The sequence below is a fragment of the Notamacropus eugenii genome, chromosome 2 (assembly GCF_028372415.1).
Source record: "Notamacropus eugenii isolate mMacEug1 chromosome 2, mMacEug1.pri_v2, whole genome shotgun sequence".
Taxonomy (NCBI): Eukaryota; Metazoa; Chordata; class Mammalia; order Diprotodontia; family Macropodidae; genus Notamacropus; species Notamacropus eugenii.
In genome coordinates, this window is record NC_092873.1 from 329,830,310 (window position 1) to 329,848,587 (window position 18,278).

Here is an 18,278-nt window from a genome sequence, read left to right on the forward strand (position 1 = left end):
ATGGTTGCTTCTTCTCTTCCTTTAATCTACACTAAGAGATTTGCAAAGTGTCTAATTATTATCCTCCCCTCTCGTAAGAAATGTTTGCCTAGATATATACTGCTAATTCCCCAAAGAATTCATTCATTAAGACTTTAAGAAAGAATTTTGTTGTAAGAGAATGCAGATTTTAGGGAATGATCATATAAGAAAATACTCAAATCTAAAGCATGATTACAGAGTGAATATAAGAAATGGGCCTCACTTTATCATGGAGTTTTGGAAATGTAACTAGCTATGAAAACAGTACTATGAGAAAATTATCCTTGAAAAAGGGAAATATAATACTTCTGTTTTGTTATAGCTTTTTCAATAATTTACTTAATGAAACAAATAATTTTAACACTATTTTCTGGTCAAAATATTTCTTTTTGATTTCTATTTAATTTTTAAATTTTTATTATTAAATTAATAGTCATTAAAGAAATATATCAATGTATCAAAGACCAAAAAAGTGGAATTTTTCCTTTCTAGACCTGTGATTTCATTCATGTAGAAAACTCTCTCTACCAATACCAATCTATAGCTATTCTGGAACTTAAAGTTTTACAGAATTTCCTAAAGCACTTCAAGGTTAAGTGAATTATCCAGGGTCACCTAGCCAGTATATATTAGAAACAGGATATGAACTCAGGTCTTTCTGACTTTGAAGCCAGTTCTCTATCCACTATGCCATGACTACCTCTATGAAATTATGAGGTTCTAGCATGCTCAGTTTGTTTTTCAAGAGTATATAAAATTTAACAAGGTAATAAAATTCCACCATCTACATTCTCTTCTGAACTGTCAAAAGCATTTAACACATAGCTAATAGATAAAACTGATATTCTGAATGGGAATATCTGGTTTCCAGTTTAGTAAATCATCACAAAATATTTGATAAAGGTACTAGACAGAGGATGGGCTAAGAAAATCTTAAAGTATGCATAATTCACATAAGTAAAGGCAGCTAGTTGAATAGTAGATGAATTATCAGACTTGGAGGTGGGAAAACCTGAGTTCAATACTGCCTCAAATACTTACTAATTGTGCAACCTTGGACAAGTCAAATACATTTCTTAGCCTAAGTTACCTTACCTATAAAATGGGCATAGCAGCACCTGCTTCATAGGGTTGTTTTTCTTTTGGGGGGGAGGGGATGGAGAATCAAATGAGATAATGCATGGATGATGCTTAGTAAATCTTAAAGCTCTTTATAGAGGCTCACTATTTTTATCATTATTTTTAGGTGCCAGAAATGACATTCCATGGGGTGTGGAAACTTTAAAAAATTAGAAATTCTGCATGAATTTAATGCTGCTCTAATCAAAAGCACATTCCTAAAAGGATTTGTTTCTTTTTCACAATGAAAGGGTATTATATTACTTGATGAGTATTTATGGAAAATAGAAGTGCTGCAACATAATATTACAGGTTCCAGATGCTATCATATCAGTTCCTACTATGTTAGTAGGTACAAACTTGGTTCTGGATGGCAATCAGGCCTACAGTCATGATAAACTTTTTTAATCCATTTAAAAATTGAATGCACTATCAAATGTACATACAATTTTAAAATGGATTTTAAAAAATTTGGCACAGGAACTCTGTGTCACCTGAATTGTAATCAGTACAACTCAGTGCATAGGTAAAACAGATAATGATGAAAAACAAAGAACAGGAAAGAAAAGCCATATGAATATAAAATGGATCCATTTTCCTAAACACCCACACACAGACAGTAGTTTCTGACAAGAACATTCCCTGGAAAAAAAATACAGAAAATTTTTTTTTTTTTTAGGAGGAAGAAATGCCACCCTGTATGAAGATTAGGAGTTATTTCTTTTCGTAAATTATTTTTTTTAAGACCCAGATACTGATTCTTCAGATTTCATAGTATTTAACCAGTTAGACAACTATATACTTTTCCTGCAAAGAAAAAGCTGACTTGATATACTTTGCCTGTCTGGTGTATTCATTTCATGCCCTAGATTTCATCATTTCTACCATATTTTTAAAAAAAAAATCCAACAGACTATACATATACCTAGCCAAGAAAACCACATCACTTACCTTGGCACTGGAAACCTTGTTTCCCAAACCCCCTGAAAAAAAAAAAAGAACAAAATCTCTTAAGAAATTTTGTGTTGGATAATAACATTCAAGGAAAATAAGGCGCAAGCTATTCTTACACATTAAAGGTTATCCAATAAAACCCTCTGATCTTTTAATAAAAACACACTTCAGAGCAGTGAATGCTCAGATTACCACCTTTATAGATTCAACTTTGGAAAACACTTCCACAAACTACCCTGGACCTACACTGTATAATATTTTACAGTGTCACAGTTTTCATCTTTGCGTACCTATGCTGTGGATACTCAGCTTTCAAAACTTACAGGTGTGACATTAAAAATTGTACTATTTGTTTTCCAAAGTACACCCACTGGAATAAAAAGCAACTGTAATTTTTTTATCACTAAGGACTGAGTAGGCTTTTTCTCCCTCTACAAACAGCATAACTAAGCTTATCAAACTGTTAAAAGTTTATTTAGGATATACTGACTTCCCAATGCCTAGAATTTGTGAAAGCAAACTTTCTTAAGATTTAATTTTGGCTGTAAGTGTCCAATTTTATATCTGTTGTTTGCACTTGAGATGAATAATCATTTAATATTTACTGAGTTAACCTTATGTACAGACATGGGTTTTTAGGAATCATTTGATACTATCTGTATCCAGAGTAAAAACGGTGTCAAGATAAAAACAACTTAAAATAAATATTAAGTTGCAAAGCAGTTCTCCCCCCCCAAAATAGCTGAATTAAAACTAATTCAAAAATGCAGATTAGTTTAGAGTGCTTTCTAATATGATACACTAAATAGAAACATTTAGCTTCACTGCTTCAAGACGCAAATAAAAACTTTGGGAAATGTAGAAACTATAAATCAACTGATAATTAGAAAATGTTACTAGAGCACACTAGTATAAGTGAAATTAGTAACTGAAGCAATTGTCTAGCTATGAGGTCAAAAGAAAAAAGAAAAGAAGGAAGAAAGCAAGGAAAGAAGAAAGAGAAAAGAAAAAAACTTTTACCACAAACATCTAAATAATTGAAGTAACAATAGGGGCAGGTGAATTGTTTGAATTGTCTGGATATTTTATTGTCCATTTCACTTTGCCTGTCAACTCAGAAGAGTTTTGTTCCTTTAGTCTCTGATACTAGGAACATATAAACTAAATGATGCACAGTGGAATTCAGAACTAACCAGAAAATAGAGTTCTGTTTTTAAGGGATGTAACAATAAAAAATGAAGCATTAAGAGCCTGAAGTAAGCAAAAAATACCTCCATTAAATAATGGAGATAGAAAGCATACTCTTACAATATTTGCTACTTTCCTTTGCTCTGATGCTCTAACTTATTTCATATATTTCACATATATTTCATATATTTACATCTGTAACTATCATTGAGTATAACAACTTCATTCAAATTATAATTTCTGATATAATTTCTTTTTCTTAGAGTGCTATTCTTTTTAGAAGGATGACAGCACTAATCCACCAATTTGAGTCAAATGCCCAACACTGACATTTACACTGAGCTACTGTATTTTTAACCCCTTTGGGACAACAAGATGCCTATAAGAAACAGCTGGCTGGAGTTAGGATGTAGTTTCAATGTAGGTCTTTTAGAGTATAGAATTAAGGATTTACTTCATTTAGCAAAGTATTGCAGACTGCCTACATTTATGAACAAGAGACAGAAAAAAATGTATAAAGTAACAATTTGGGGGGAGGGGGAGGAAGAACTACTTTCCTCCACCTAGTAATTTTATGCCCAATTGTATGTATCTTTAGTTTTAAATAATTATCAGGTGCTTTTATTCCTTATAGCATTTTTCTTAAATAAAGAATCTTCTCATCTACAGACCTGTAAAACTAATCTGGGGTTGACAGGGTCTATTTTAAATTCCTCTTGTCCTCTGCCTACTCTGTTTTAATGCACCTCTGCCCCCACATGCTTGCAACAGTTTGCTCCTCTATCTCTTTCTTTCTCTCTCTCTCTCTCTGTCTCTCTCTGTCGCTCCGTCTGTCTCTCTGTCTCTCTGTCGTTCTGTCTCTCTCTCTGTCTCTCTGTCTCTCTCTCTGTCTCTCTCTCTCTCTCTCTGTCTCTCTCTCTCTGTCTCTCTCTCTCTGTCTCTCTCTCTGTCTCTCTCTCTCTCTCTCTCTCTCTCTCTCTCTCTCTCTCTCTCTCTCTCTCTCTCTCTCTCTCTCATTCACTCTCTGCTTGCTTACTCAGAAAAGTCGAAATCTTTCTGTGCCCAGCAGTTATAAGCTACAGTAGGCGGGGGCACAAGGTTCAGTGGAGTGGAAGCTGGAAGGAAAGGAACACGCATAGAGTCAACACACGCCCTCTAGCAAAGAAGAGGTTTGGAATGAGTGACAGCACAGTTGCAGCAGCTCCTCAGTTTCTCCTGTGTGCGGTTCTCCTGACAAGACTACGGAAACTCTTCTCTCTTTGGCTTTTTAATTTTTTTCCTTGGCCCACAAAGCCACACATCATTGCTCTACAACCTGTGCGAGTGTGCGCATGTGGACGAGGGCAGCCTGAATTTATCAGCGTCTGTGTGTGTGTGTGTGTGCGCGTGTGTGTAAATGTCAATGCTTGGCAGTGCCAGCCTCTATTTCATAGCCTGCCAGGGAATGCCAAAAAGAAACTGTCAGGGTAGACCTCGCCAGTGGGTTTGTCACCGCGTGGAGGGGATGTCAGTAAAGTGAATGATAGTAGGTGTGGGTGTGTTTGTATCTTTTAGTGTGTGTCCATTGGTGTTTCTCCGCCACTAAGCTCTGTGGGCGGATCAGCCTGCGTGTGTGTGTGTGTGTGTGTGTGTGTGTATACATTACTGTTGTTCAGCTTTCCCTGAGGTGTGAGTGAGTGTGAGTGAGTGAGTGTGCATGGGCGTGTCAGCTGAGTGCCAGGGCGATGAGTGTGCCCAGGTGTGAAAGTGCAACTGCCCACGGGCACTTCGGGTTGAGTACGTCGGTGACTGTGCCTGTCCCGGTGCCTCTCTCTACCACCACCCTCCCCCACCGCGCCCCGCCTTTACCCCACACTTCCCCTCTCCCCCGCCCTCCACTCTCTCCGACCCCAGTCCAACTGGGGCGTGCGCCTACCAGATGAAGTCAGTGCAATGGCTGCAGAAGGTGGGCTGCTTGAAGAAGCGGGCGATGAATTTGTGGTCCTTGACTTCGTGCACGTTCTTCTGCCTTAGCGCCCCTTTGCGGGCGAAGCGGTTGGCCACGTCCTGAGACGTGGTGGAGTCGTTGGCCGGGAAAACGTCGGCCATGGTCCCCCCCAAGCCACCACCTGCCTCCCCTGGGAAAGCCGGAGCCCGACGAGGGAGTGGGGAGGCAGGAGGGGAGCAAGAGGTGCCGGACACCTTCCCTCCAGTCCCCGGGAAGAAGGCAGGGCAGGAGCCCTGGGGCCAGGTGGGGGACCAAGAAGTCCTGGCTGGAGAGGAGCGGACGGTGCCCGATCCGACGCGGCCGGGGCAGCTGCTGCTGCCTCGGCGGCCGCCGCTCCCGGGGCCGCCGCCGCTGCTCCTGGCGTTCCGGCCGCGGGGAGCCCCAGGTGCGGAGCCCAAGCCGCCGCCGCGCTCGCGCCCTCGCGATCTCCACTCTCACTGACAGCCCGGCTGGCTCTGCACAGGCTTCCGACTCAGCAGCCGCGGCCGCGGGAGCAGCGGGGCTCCTGGGGCTGCTGCTGCTGAGGCGGCTGCTGCTGCTGCTGCTGCTGGGGCTGCTGCTGCTGAGGCTGCTGCTACTCCTGCTGCTGGTGGTGGTGGCAGCAGCCTGAACCGGCCCCGCCGACTGAGCATGCCCAGAGAGTGCGAGAGTGTGTGCGAGTGTGTGTGTGTGTGTGTGTGTGTGTGTATGTGTGTGTGCGTGTGTGTGTGTATGTGTGTGTGTCCCGGCTCCTCCGGTGCAGGAGTTAGTCATGGGGCGGATTCAGAGTCTCCATGTTTTCACCGCAGCCCGGAAAGGGGGGTGGGGTTGGGGGCGTGGGGGCAGACAGAATTTGCAAGGGGAGGACGAGGAGGAAAAAGGGGGAGGAGGAAGAGAAGGAGGAGGAGAAGGAGGATGCATCTCGGGGGGCGGATCTGTCCGCCTTTTTCGTTTGCTCCTCTTTTTCTGTCTCTCCATTTCAGTCTGCTTTTCCTTTTCCTTCTTCCTTTGTCGTCTCCGGAGTTTTCGGCGCATAATCTTGGGGCTAGGGACGATCTTGAAGATCATATTCCAATCCCCTGCTGTTGCAGATGAGGAAACTAAGGTCTGGAAAGGTTGAGTGACTTGTCCAAAGTCATACAGCTACTTAACTGTGTGTTAGACTTGAACTCCCAGAGTCCCAAACTAGCACTCTTTTCACAGTACCACGTAATACCAATCTTGCTTGAGACAGTGTACACTGCCAGGATTAATAGGTAGACAACTCAGTTTTCAAACCTTCTCTCTCTGTGTCTACCGGCCTTCTGTCTGTCTGTCTCACTCCTTCAAAACCCCTGACTCTGGGTTATTGTGAGGATCAAATTAGATAATATTTGTAAAGCGCTTAGCACATTGCCTGGCAGGTAGTTGCTATATAATATTCCTTTTACTCTGCCTCTGTTTCTGTGTGAGTGTCTCTTTCAGTCATTCACACAGCTGGTAAATATTTCTACACTTCCTCCTTCCTCATCGTTATAGGAATAGGGTGAGTTGGTGTTGATTGGGTTCAGTACTCTTGTTTGTACTTCTCTATGATGTGACACAAGATATTTCAATTTCTAATATTTGTGCATGTCATGAAATTTTCTCCTGCATAAGGTAATATATATATATTTATACATATATATATGTGAGGGAAGGTATTCATTTTTAAAAACTGAATATTGAACTTCTTAGCTACAACTCATTAGCTAATATACAAAAAAAAAAAAAAAAGAGGGTATACAGATATCTGGCTGGTTCTTTCACTCATTTAGTCCCCAAAGTGGAGGTTGTATCCTCAGTGGACTATAGCATGACTTCAAAGCAGGCTGTGGCATAATTCTAAGGGGTAACTAATAGGAAGATGGGAAGATAGGTCTCAGCCCTGTGACAGCTAATTGCTAGCTAATTGTCTCCAAGGTAATTCCACACACTTTTTCATTGCCCAACACTCCTCCACTCTGTTCTCTCCCAGGCTGGCCTCCCATATCTGTGGTCAATTGCTGGGGTCTTCAGACCCTGGGGGGGGGGGGGGTAGTTATAACCAAACAGAGACTATGAAACCTGCACTAATATCCACAGGCAAAATTTCCCCACCCCACTGGACCTGCCCTTTCTTCCCCCATCTTGCCTCAGGCACCCTTTTCGAATTTTGTGTTCTAGAAGGTGCCCAGGGGCTGGTGAATAAGAGCTGTCATTCCATCCTGCTTTTTATTTTCCATGGGACAAAGTGAGTAGCACAGAATGAATAGAAATGAATAGATTTCGATCTGCATCACTGATCTTGTTCCATTATCTTTCCCCAAAACCCATTCCTCAGAACTTTCCTATTTCTATAGAGGATACCTCCAAATCCTTACAGTCAGTCATGTTTAATTTAAACTCTCTGTCATCCTTGACTTCGGACTCTCCTTCACCCTACGTATCCTGTACTGACAAATCCTATCAGTTTTACCCCCACACGATCTCTTCTGTTCATCCCCATTTCTATGCTCTGAAAACCACTTCCTTCATTCAAACCCTCATCATTTTTCGTAGCACTATTGTATTAACCTATTGATTGGTCTTCCTACCTCAATTTTTTCCCTTATTCCCATCAATTCACCACATAGCTAGCAAGTTGATATCCTAAAACATGTCTGAAGGGGCAACTAGGTGTCATAGTGGATAGAGTACCTGGCCTGGAGTCAGGAAGACTCATTTTAGTGAATTAAAATCTGGCCTCAGAAACTTACTAGCTGGGTGAGCCTGGGCAAGTCACCTAATCTTATTTGCCTATCGTCTGTAAAAAGAGCTGGAGAAGGAAATGGCAAACCACTCCATTATCTTTGCCAAGAAGACCTCAAATAAGGTCATGGAGTCACACACAACCCACAACAAAAGCAAAGACACCTCTGACCAGGTCACTGTGCCACTAAATAAACTCTACTGTCTTATCTATTGATTCTTACATCAGTTATTTCATTTTTGTCTTAAGATTTTTATTTATATTTTGCATTATATGCATAATTCCTAATATGTAGCATGTAGCTAACTTGTAAATAAGTAAATATAAATGTATATAAGGTGAATGTTTTAAATATTTCTTGACAGAGTACATGATCAAAAAGATTTGTAGACCAGTACTCTTTACAATGATTAATATCTATGTGTATATCTCATGATGAGTAATCGTGGTTAGTTATTATAATATATGTATGATAACTTAGGCACAATGTTGAAAGACTTCCTTTGTTTAATAAAAGATTCCAGACTCTTAATTTAGAAAATAATTTTGTATTCTAATATTAATTACTGTAGAATATCCTGGTACAAGGCATAACCAACACATTTGCAAATTACCAAATAAAACTGCATGAATAACAATAGTAGGTACTAACTAGCATGCAAAGACTCTACAGGGAAATATGGTAAGTATATATTCACCTGTTGAAAATTTGATAGTTTTTTTTTTGAGGATATAGAAACAGATGAGGGAAACAGACATCTCTTGTCCATTCTTAATTTTATTAATTTCCCCAAATTCAAAGACTGACAAACTCACAACAGCCTGAAAGAGAACATAGCCTCTCTTTTTTCTCCCTGAATTAATTCAAAGTAACTAGAGGAAAATAAACCACATTACCCCAGTATGTCCACAAGCAAGAATTCATTGCCAGTTTCATCATTGAGATTATTGACAATGAAGAGGATGATGACTGTGTAAATTAATCAAGGAATCTCAGAGTTGTTAAGGAAAGCCAGTGGCCATCTGGCTCAAAGAATTCTCTTATAAAGTCCCTTACCAGAGGTCATTCAGCCTCTATTTGAAGTCTTGCAATGAAAGGAAACTGTCTTCCAATATCTTGTTCTACTTTTGTACATTTCTCCCCATTAGGAAATGTTCTTTATACCGAGCTTAAATCTACCTCCTTCTAATTTCCAGTCACTTCTCCTTGTTCTGCCCTCTGTGGCCAAGTAGAATAAGTCAATTCTCCTCATCATAGCCCTTTAAAGTTATCAGTCCACTCTGAGTCTTTTCTCTTTAGGCTAAACAAACTGCCTTTATTTCTTCAACTAGTATTCATGTGGCATTTGTATAAAAAGTAATATTATAAACACCCCCTCCACCCTGGACACTTACTCCTGAGGCCTACACAGTCTTCCCTTAGTCCTAGCTCAGATAACAGTAGATAAATCCCAAATAAGTAGTAGGAGATAATTGCTCTGCGGGTTCAAAGGAAAGAAATAGAATTGTAGCTCTAATGTGTCATGCACTGTAGAATGGAATGTAACAGCTTGGAGTTTCCCAGAGGGGCCTGCTATGGGGATTCAATGCCCAAAACTTGAAACTACTCCAGCAATAAACTGTGTGCGTACGTGTGCATGTCCTGTATATGTCATATACATACATATATCACATACATATATGTATGGAACTGCAAATGAGCAATCAAAAACACTTTATAAAGATAAAATGTTTTCGTTCTAACAAAGAGTAAGGGATGAGAACAGTCTGTTCCAAGGACCATGAAGACAGCTGAAGCAGACACTGTAGAGCACTTAGAGCTTAGTCAGACATCAAAGACACCAAAGTCATCCCCTGCATCCCGGGGGCCATTATCAATCATTCTGAGTTTTGTCCTGCCACTGGACTTTGATGCCTATGGAAGAGTGAGGCCGACAACTTTGTACCACTCTGCCTCACTTAAAGCTAATTCACGGGCCAGTCAAAACATCACCCATCACCCACTGTTTTACCCCAACATTGTGATGTCATTGGTCCTCTTCAAAAACCAAGGATGAACAAAAAGAAATGATACAAATGGTCTCTCAGAACCCTAAGGTCACTAGGGGCCTTAAAATCAAATGAGAAGGAGGGTCTGGTCTGGGCGTGGGTTTTTATTATGTTTTTACTATCTTGAAAGAGAAAAGGAAAGAGACAGGAAAAGATACACTTAGAACAAGAGAGGGGGCTTATCTCACATACTTGGGAGGTATGCAAGTAAAAGCCTATATAAATGAGGAAAGGAACAGGTATCATTTGAACCTCACTTTCATCTGAACTACTCAAAGGAAAAAGACAACACGTGTGCAAATATAGTGTAGAAATGCATGTTCCACTTAATGGAGAAAGGGGAAAAGAAGAAATGAAAGGATGAGAAATATTACAGCTAGGGATGGTTTAATCATAAGTAAGACAAACCCAAATTTGGGGTGGATCATGAAGATGGGTTTCAGAGGGAAAAAAAGGCAAAAGCCTATGATTAGAGTCTGAGTAAAAGAAAGAGAACAGAGGAACAGGAGTAGAAACTGCATCAGGCAATGAGCAATTTGAGCTGACTCTCCTGTTCCACACGCCTTTTCTTATTTTTAAAGAGGGAATAGGGAGCAAAAGAAGGAAAAGTATAAGAAAATATGCTTGAGGGAAGTACATAAATTTTAAAAGATTTTGCATAAACAAACAATGTAACTAAGAGTGGAAGGGAAATAAAATAGTTAACTATGGGGAAAATCTATGCAGGCAGTTTCTCTGATAAAAATCTTATTTCCAAGATATATAACAGACATTCAAATTTATAACAAGAGCTGTTCCCCAGTTGATAAATGGTCAAAGGATAGAAATAGACAAAAATCTAAACTATCAATAGCCATATAAAAAATGACAAATAATTAGAAAAATGCAAATTAAGGCACCTCTGAGGTCCTATCCGTCAGATTGACAAAATTGATAAAAATGGAAAATGACAAATGTTGAAGGATTTTCAGGAAAACATTAATTGCACTAACTGGTGAAGCTGTAAATTGGTATAGTCATTCTAAAAAATAATTTGGAACTATGCCCCCCAAAACTAATTAACTGCGAATACCCTTTGACACAGTAATGCTACTACCTGGCCTATACCCCAAAGACATCAGAGAAAGTAGAATATGTCATATATGTGCAAAATATATACAAAAACATTTGTAGCAGATATTTTTGTAGTGGCAAAGGACCTAGAATTAAAGTGGTACCCATCAATAAGGGAATAACTGAACAAGTAAATGAAATGGAAGAGTTTTTTACTACAAAAAATGAAGGAACGTAGGAACATATGTATGGATTGAACCACAGGGAAATGAGAACTAGGAAAATGATTTATATTATAACAACTTTTTTAAAATGAACAGTTTTGAAAGACTTAGGAACTCTAATCAACCCGATGATCCATCATGTTCTAGAGGACAGATGAGGACAGATCAGTGACCTGATGTACTAATATGTATATGAGACATATAGTTTTGGATGTGGACAATTTGGGAAATTATTTTGCTTGACTATACTTATTTGTTACAAGAGTTTTGTATTTTTTAAGTGGAGATAGAGGTGGAAGGGAGAAAAATGAATTCTCAATACTTGAAAAAACTTTAAAATTTAAAATATGAAATTTTAAAAAATGAAATGCATAGAAGAGTACAGAAGGAAGGCTAAAAAGAAGTACATACAAGCAGGTCAGCTTTGAAAGCTACAGGTTGACTTTATAATATACTTAAAAAGAAAATAATTTGTTGTTGAGTCATGTCGAACTCTTCATGTTCCATGGGCCAGAGGTTTTCTTGGCAAAGATACTGGAGTGGTTTACCAATTCCTTCTCCAATGGATTAAGGCAAACGGAGGTTAAGTGACTCGCCCAGGGTCACACAGTAAATTTCTTAGACTGGATTTGAACTCAGACCTGTCCTCCTGACACCTGGCCCAGCACTCTGTCCACTCAGCCATCTAACCACCCCAAGTAAAAAAAAAAGAAAAGGAAACTGTATACAACAGGAAACTATAACGTTATGTGCAATCCTGTTTTTCTGTTTGACTCTGTATGTTGAAATGCCCTCTCCTTTTTTTATTTGTTAAAGTTAAGAATAAAAAGAAAATTTAAAAAAGAAAAGAAAAGAAACAGACCCCTAGGAACTCAACAAGCAGAGACACTGAACTGACGAGGAAGTAGTTGCATGAAGTCTCTATGAAGAGAAAAAAAATAGACCCTGCAGTACCAGAATTGTGTTTTGTTACACATGTATTCTACATATGAGCCTCACTATCACTGTATTCTTAATTTGAGCCCATTCCCAATGCTATTTTGTGTATGTGTGGGAGAGTGAGCACCAGGTTTATGGAAGAAATATTTTGCAATTACTATTCTTAATATGCAGGGCAACTAAGTGGCACAGTAGATAGAGTGCCTGGCCTGGGGTCAGAAAGACTCATTTCCCTGAGCTCAAATCCGGTCTCAGGTACTTACTAGCTGTATGACCCTAGGTAAATCTCTTAACCTTGTTTGCCTCAATTTCCTCATATGTAAAAAGAGCTGGAGAAGGAAATGGCAAACCATGCCAGTATCTTTGTCATGAAGACTCCACATGAGGTCATCAAGATTCAGACATGACTGAAAACTAATAAACAACAAAATTCTTAACACACCATTTTAGTAAATGCTTTTACTAAGAAAAAAAGGAATGAGACAATGTAGGGTAAGATACCCTGCCCCTATCCCTTCTCCAGGCTCAAGTCCCTTGACCTAGGGATAGGCAGAGCTTGCTGTAATAGAGAAATTGAGGCATGGTCTCCAGGAACTTAAGTGCTGTGAGAGATAGAGTCTTCATGCCAGCATAAACATTCAGAAACTTCACAAGTCTATCCTTATTTCTTGTCCCCAGGAATTGGCCCACTGCTTCTCTTTCCATCTTTTTCTTCTCTTTTCTCTATACACATATGTTCTTAGAGACTATCTCAGCCTTTATAAGTTCAATTATTATCTCTGTGCAAGTAACCCCAAAGTCTGCCCAGGGTACCCCAAAAGTCTTAATGTAGATTTAATCTAGTAAAGTTTAAATCTGCATTAAAACTTTTGGAATACCCTGCATGTACCATCTTAATCTCTGCTGAAATTCATTCCATAATCACTGGCTGGCCATCTACACCTTGATGCCCAGTAGGCATCTAAAATAAAACTCATTATCTTCCACTCCCACCCACCCCCAGTCTATCCCTCTGTCATATTTCCCTCCACTATAGTTATCATCCATCTCCTTCGATTCACTGGTAGCCACCATCCTGGTTCAGCCCCTCATCACCTTTTGTCTGCACGATTGCAATAGCCTAGTTTTTGTTTTTTGTTTGCTGTCTCCAGTCTCTTCCCAATCCATCCACCAAAGAACTGCCTAAGTGATTTTCCTAAAACACTGTTGCAACCTTGTCACTTATCTACTCACAAATCTACAGCAGCTCCTGGTAGATGAAATCCTAGATTTAGAGCTGGGAGGGACCTACGAGTTCAACATGTCCAACCTTCTTATTTTCCAGAGGTCCTGAGAGGTGGAGAGATTTGCTTCTAGGATAAAATACAAACTACTTAGGTTGGTATTTAAAGCTCTTCATTATCTATTTCCAACCTACCTGGTTGTCATTTGGTCATTTTTCAGTCAGATCCAACTCTTTGTGACTCCACCTCCACAACTTTGCATGGGTTATCCCCCATTCCTAGAATGTACTCCTTCCTCTCCTTCACCTCTCAAAATCCCTTTAAAGGCTCAGCTCCTTTGCTACCCACTATGAGAAGCCTTTCTGATTTACCTAGTCGTTAGAGCTCTTCCCTTTCTCAATTTATCTTGTCCTTTCTTTATCTGTTTGCAAGTGTCTCACACACACACACAAACACACACACACACACACACACACACACACACACACTCCATCCCCTAAGAAAATACATGTCTTGAGGGCAGGGGCTGTTTTTGATTTTGTTCTTTGTATTGCCTGCACCTAGAAGTGTGCATTGTAGTAAGAATTACTCAATAAGTTATTGTTGAATTGAATTAATCAAGTTTCCTCTTTTTCAGCTTTGTTTAGACCTTTGTAATGGAAGAGCAAAGTCACATATAGATACTTCGGATGCTCTGAGGTAGGATGAGTCTCCAGGGCTCACCTACTACTATCTTTTCCAAATTCTAGAAATAGACCAGAGGGTTCATGGATTATTGTTTTCTAATACGATAGCTCATGAATTCCAAGTGATGAGGTGCTTGGGTGTCTGTGCTTGGACCCCAATTCTAAAATCATATTTCTCTCTAAAATTTATACTTCTCCCTAGCCTCAAAATAATATCCTAGGCAGTTTCTCCCTAGCCCAAGGATACAGCCTGACCTAAAGAAACTTTTATCTCTTTTACTGATACAGTAGCGAGCTGCACCTATAGAATTTATTAGTCTGAACCAGCTGTGTACTGGCTGAACGAGTATGTACTGGGTCATAACGACATTTACTACTCACTGACCAATCATATGTATCCTAGACTTGGGCAAATGTATACTCCCTTACATTTATCTTGTCTAACAAAACATTGATGAGAACAGCCTGACAATACCTCCATGTTCCCTCCCTCCCTCCCGCCCTCACCCTGTGCTATTTCCCAGTGAACTCTGGGTAAAATACCTTCACGGTAGATACCAAAAGTGCATGTTCCTTTAAGAACTAACCGCTCCTTAACTACTCCCTAATCCCACCCTGAATCATCTAGTTAGCATATTTGGCACATGTTTTACTATAGAATATTCTACATAAAATTTACCTGTACCCCTCTAAGGTTGCAGGTTCCCTAAGAACTCTTGCCTACTGAAAAGTATTATAAATCTTTACCTTGATTTCAAGAATGCTTCAGTCTGCAAATTCATTCCAGACAAAGTACCCCTGTACTCCAGTCTTTGCAAGGGTCTCACCCGGCCCCTTCCAGCCCTAATCACAAGCACTATACATCCATCTTGATTGTCAGTTAATATCAACTAGTCAGCCAATTAGCTTTCAGAAAGAAGTATTTACTAAGGTAGTAGAGTAAGAACAGTGGGCCTAAAACATCCCCCACAAGTTGGGGATATAGTCTCCCACAATTATATAAACAGTCCAGGAGAATGTGGATTCAGGTTTAGAGCTCCCAACTGCTAGACCTCCATTGCTGAAATCCTTAAGTATGGTATAGTTTTTCTACTAGGTTCTTTATGGAGGCTTAAATCTACTTTTCTTCATCTTATCAACACTGTTCTCAGTTCCCAAGGCAAACAAATATTGCCACCAGCTGTTGCTGTCCCAAGAACACTGCTCGGATGACCATAAAAAAATACAAATCCTTTAGTTCTCTGAAGTTTAAAAGGCTTTTATCTAGTAAAGAGGGAATGAGAAGCAGAGAAGGGGAATAATGCCAGGTCCAGGACTTCCCCTACATTCCCCCCACCCACCCAAGTAATGCCTTCTCAGGAACATGGCCACAACTGCTTTCTTCTGACCCCAACACTTGCTGGAATGCTTTATTCCAACTAGCTTGCTAGTTTTATACAAGCTGTATGTGGTTTCAACCAATCCAAAGAAACTTCCTATATGATGTCACTGCAGTGCATCCAATGGCTTCCAAAGACATCTAAATCTATGAAGGATTTTCCATAGTTAGTCTAAAGTCTATGACTGATTCAATGTGAATTGTCCAGGTCTAGTTCACACCTAGTGATCAACTGAGATATGATCTCCCCTAATCAAGATATCTGGATAGAGCATCTTGTCACTTACTCTTTAAGTGGGGTGCAGTAACTCACCAGGTTCAGTTCCACTTTTACACTATCCTGAGCACTTCTAGTTATAGGTACTAAGAGGAAGGAAATTAATATGATATAATAAATAGAGGAGTGAATTAGGAATCAGAAAACCATTTTTTTTCCTAGTTTCAGCTCTGCAACTTTTAAATTGGGCAAATAATTTTACCTCTGATATGCAGTCCTTTCATGTGCAAATTGGGAGACAGATTTAAATAATAACTAATGTCTTTTCCATCTTTGAATTCTATAATTATGTGGAGGGACAGGGTTAAATCATGAACAGAAGAAAATTTCTAGGTGGAGGGGAGAAGTAGTGAAGAAATGGGACAAAGTGTGCTGCCAAAGAGACCAATGAAAACTTGCCCTAACAAACTAGAAAAAAAAAGATCCTAAAATGCAAACATATCAATCTTGGATAGAGAAAGAGAAAGAAATAGCTTGAGGTGGGGGAGTGGGGGAGAGGAATACCCTACTCTCTATCTTCTCTTCACTTGAAATCAGCCTTGAAGATCTGCCTTGGACCAGCCCTGAAGAGAGGCATAGGTATGGCTGTAAAGGAAGGGGGTCCCGAACAGCAGCTAGTAGGAAAAAAAAGAGAATAGATTAAGAGTGACTAGGACTCTGGGGCAACAAAATTTCAATGGATACCTTCTGATACATAAAATGCTAACACATATAATAAAAAGCTATTATGCATAAATCAATACATTTTTAATATTAAAATAATGGTGAGCTATTTATTTTGTTTCATAAGGGGTACTTAAAATGCAGCTTTCAAGAGGATGCAAGCCTGCAAACCCAGGTTAACATATCCCTTTTGTCCACATCAATAAGAATTTATCAAATCCCTACCACGTTCCAGGTACTATGCTTGATCCTGAGGACACAAGTACAAAGAATGAAAAAACCCAAGTCAAAAGGAACTGATGTTCCAATGTGGGGGACAACAAGTACATACATGAATATGTGCATTATGAATTCAAAGTTAATGATTATAAATATATATATATGTAAAATGAAACTAAATATAGTATAGTTCAGAAGTGAGACCATTAGTAGTTGGGGGAACCATGAAAGGCTTCATGTAGAAGATTGTGCTCTGAACTTTATCTTAAAGGAAGAGGAATTCTATGAGGCAGAAATGAGGAAAGAGTACAAGTCAGCCAGTGTAGCCAGCCAACAGTGTTTGCCATTGTTGTGGAGAATGTCCAACACAAAGTCTGTCTTTGCCACAAAAAAGCAGATTGTGTTTCCCATCATAAAAATGTGAATGCTCCTGCACCATCCCTGGCATCTAATAAGACTCCCTTTCACTGTGAGCTTTATAATAACGTGTCCATGCTGAATGCAAACTTTGGTCTTTGTACCCTTGCATCTAGCACAGGGCACTTGACACACAGTAGATGCTTAATAATCTCTTGCTGGTTGATTAACAAGCTCCTGTAATCTACACATCAATTGTATGCTCTGTATTTGTGTATGTACCCAGGACAGAGCATGTCCATGCTGCCTTGAAGATGAGTATGGTATAACAGAGACAGGGATTTGAAGGGGTGGAACACTTGGGGTCAGGTACTAGTTCTACCTCTGATGACTTTCAGGACTCAGAACAGTTCGCTTAGCCTGCTTCAACACCTCTAATGTAGATGGTGATACCAGTTCATGCTTAGACAGCACCTTATCTATGTTCTCCTATTCAGTCTTCACAGCAGACTTGTCTAAAAGATAGTGCAAAGATTATTACTATCATTTTCCAGATGAGAAAATTGATTTAAATGACATGCCCAAGATCACACAGTTAAGTAAGGAAGAGGTAGAGTCAGGATTTGAATGCAGGTCTTATGAATCAATAAATCTATCAGTCCACATTTATTACCCCATGTTGTCTTTAGTCTAGTGGCAGACACTAGGAAGAGATACAGAGTTTAGCTAAGACAGTCCCCGCCCTCATGGAGCTTATAGTCTAGTGGGGAGACAAAGATTCACATAGAAATTAATCCATGCTTTATAGTTGTGTAGGAGGAAGTACCATAGGAAGGAAGTCTGAGAGCAGGGGTGTGCTGGAGTCAGCTCTTACTGATGTGAGAGTGGATTGTTTAATTTTCATTGTAAACATTTATGCCTCAGAGACATTGAGAAATCAAGACTTGTACTATTTTGTTAATTGTCTAGACTTTAAAAAATGATGGAGAAAATGTTAAAAATGCAAATTAAACTTAAAAAAAGAAAGATTACCTTGCACTTGGGATAGTCAATAACAAAGCACAGAGATGGGAAAAGGAATACCATATAAGGAACAGAAAAAGAGAAGTCCAACTTGTCTAGACAGCATAGTACAAGAAGAGTAATGTCCAATAGAGCTGAAAAGATCTGTTGGAGCTAGACTGCACAGGACTTTAGTGTCTAAACAGCAGAG

General features: G+C 39.6%; 1 protein-coding gene across 1 annotated transcript in view; it reads right to left on the bottom strand.

Annotated features, from left to right (window-relative positions):
* PRKCA (protein kinase C alpha) overlaps nucleotides 1-5,666 on the bottom strand; it is a 484,269-nt gene extending 478,603 nt beyond the window's left edge. The window contains exons 1-2 of the mRNA XM_072645482.1: nucleotides 5,198-5,666; nucleotides 2,092-2,123 (exon numbers count right to left, since the gene is read on the bottom strand). Of these exons, the coding sequence (XP_072501583.1) occupies nucleotides 2,092-2,123; nucleotides 5,198-5,370 (205 nt within the window). The 5' untranslated portion in view covers nucleotides 5,371-5,666. The remainder of the gene's footprint in view (nucleotides 1-2,091; nucleotides 2,124-5,197) is intronic.
* Nucleotides 5,667-18,278: the final 12,612 nt, after the last annotated feature.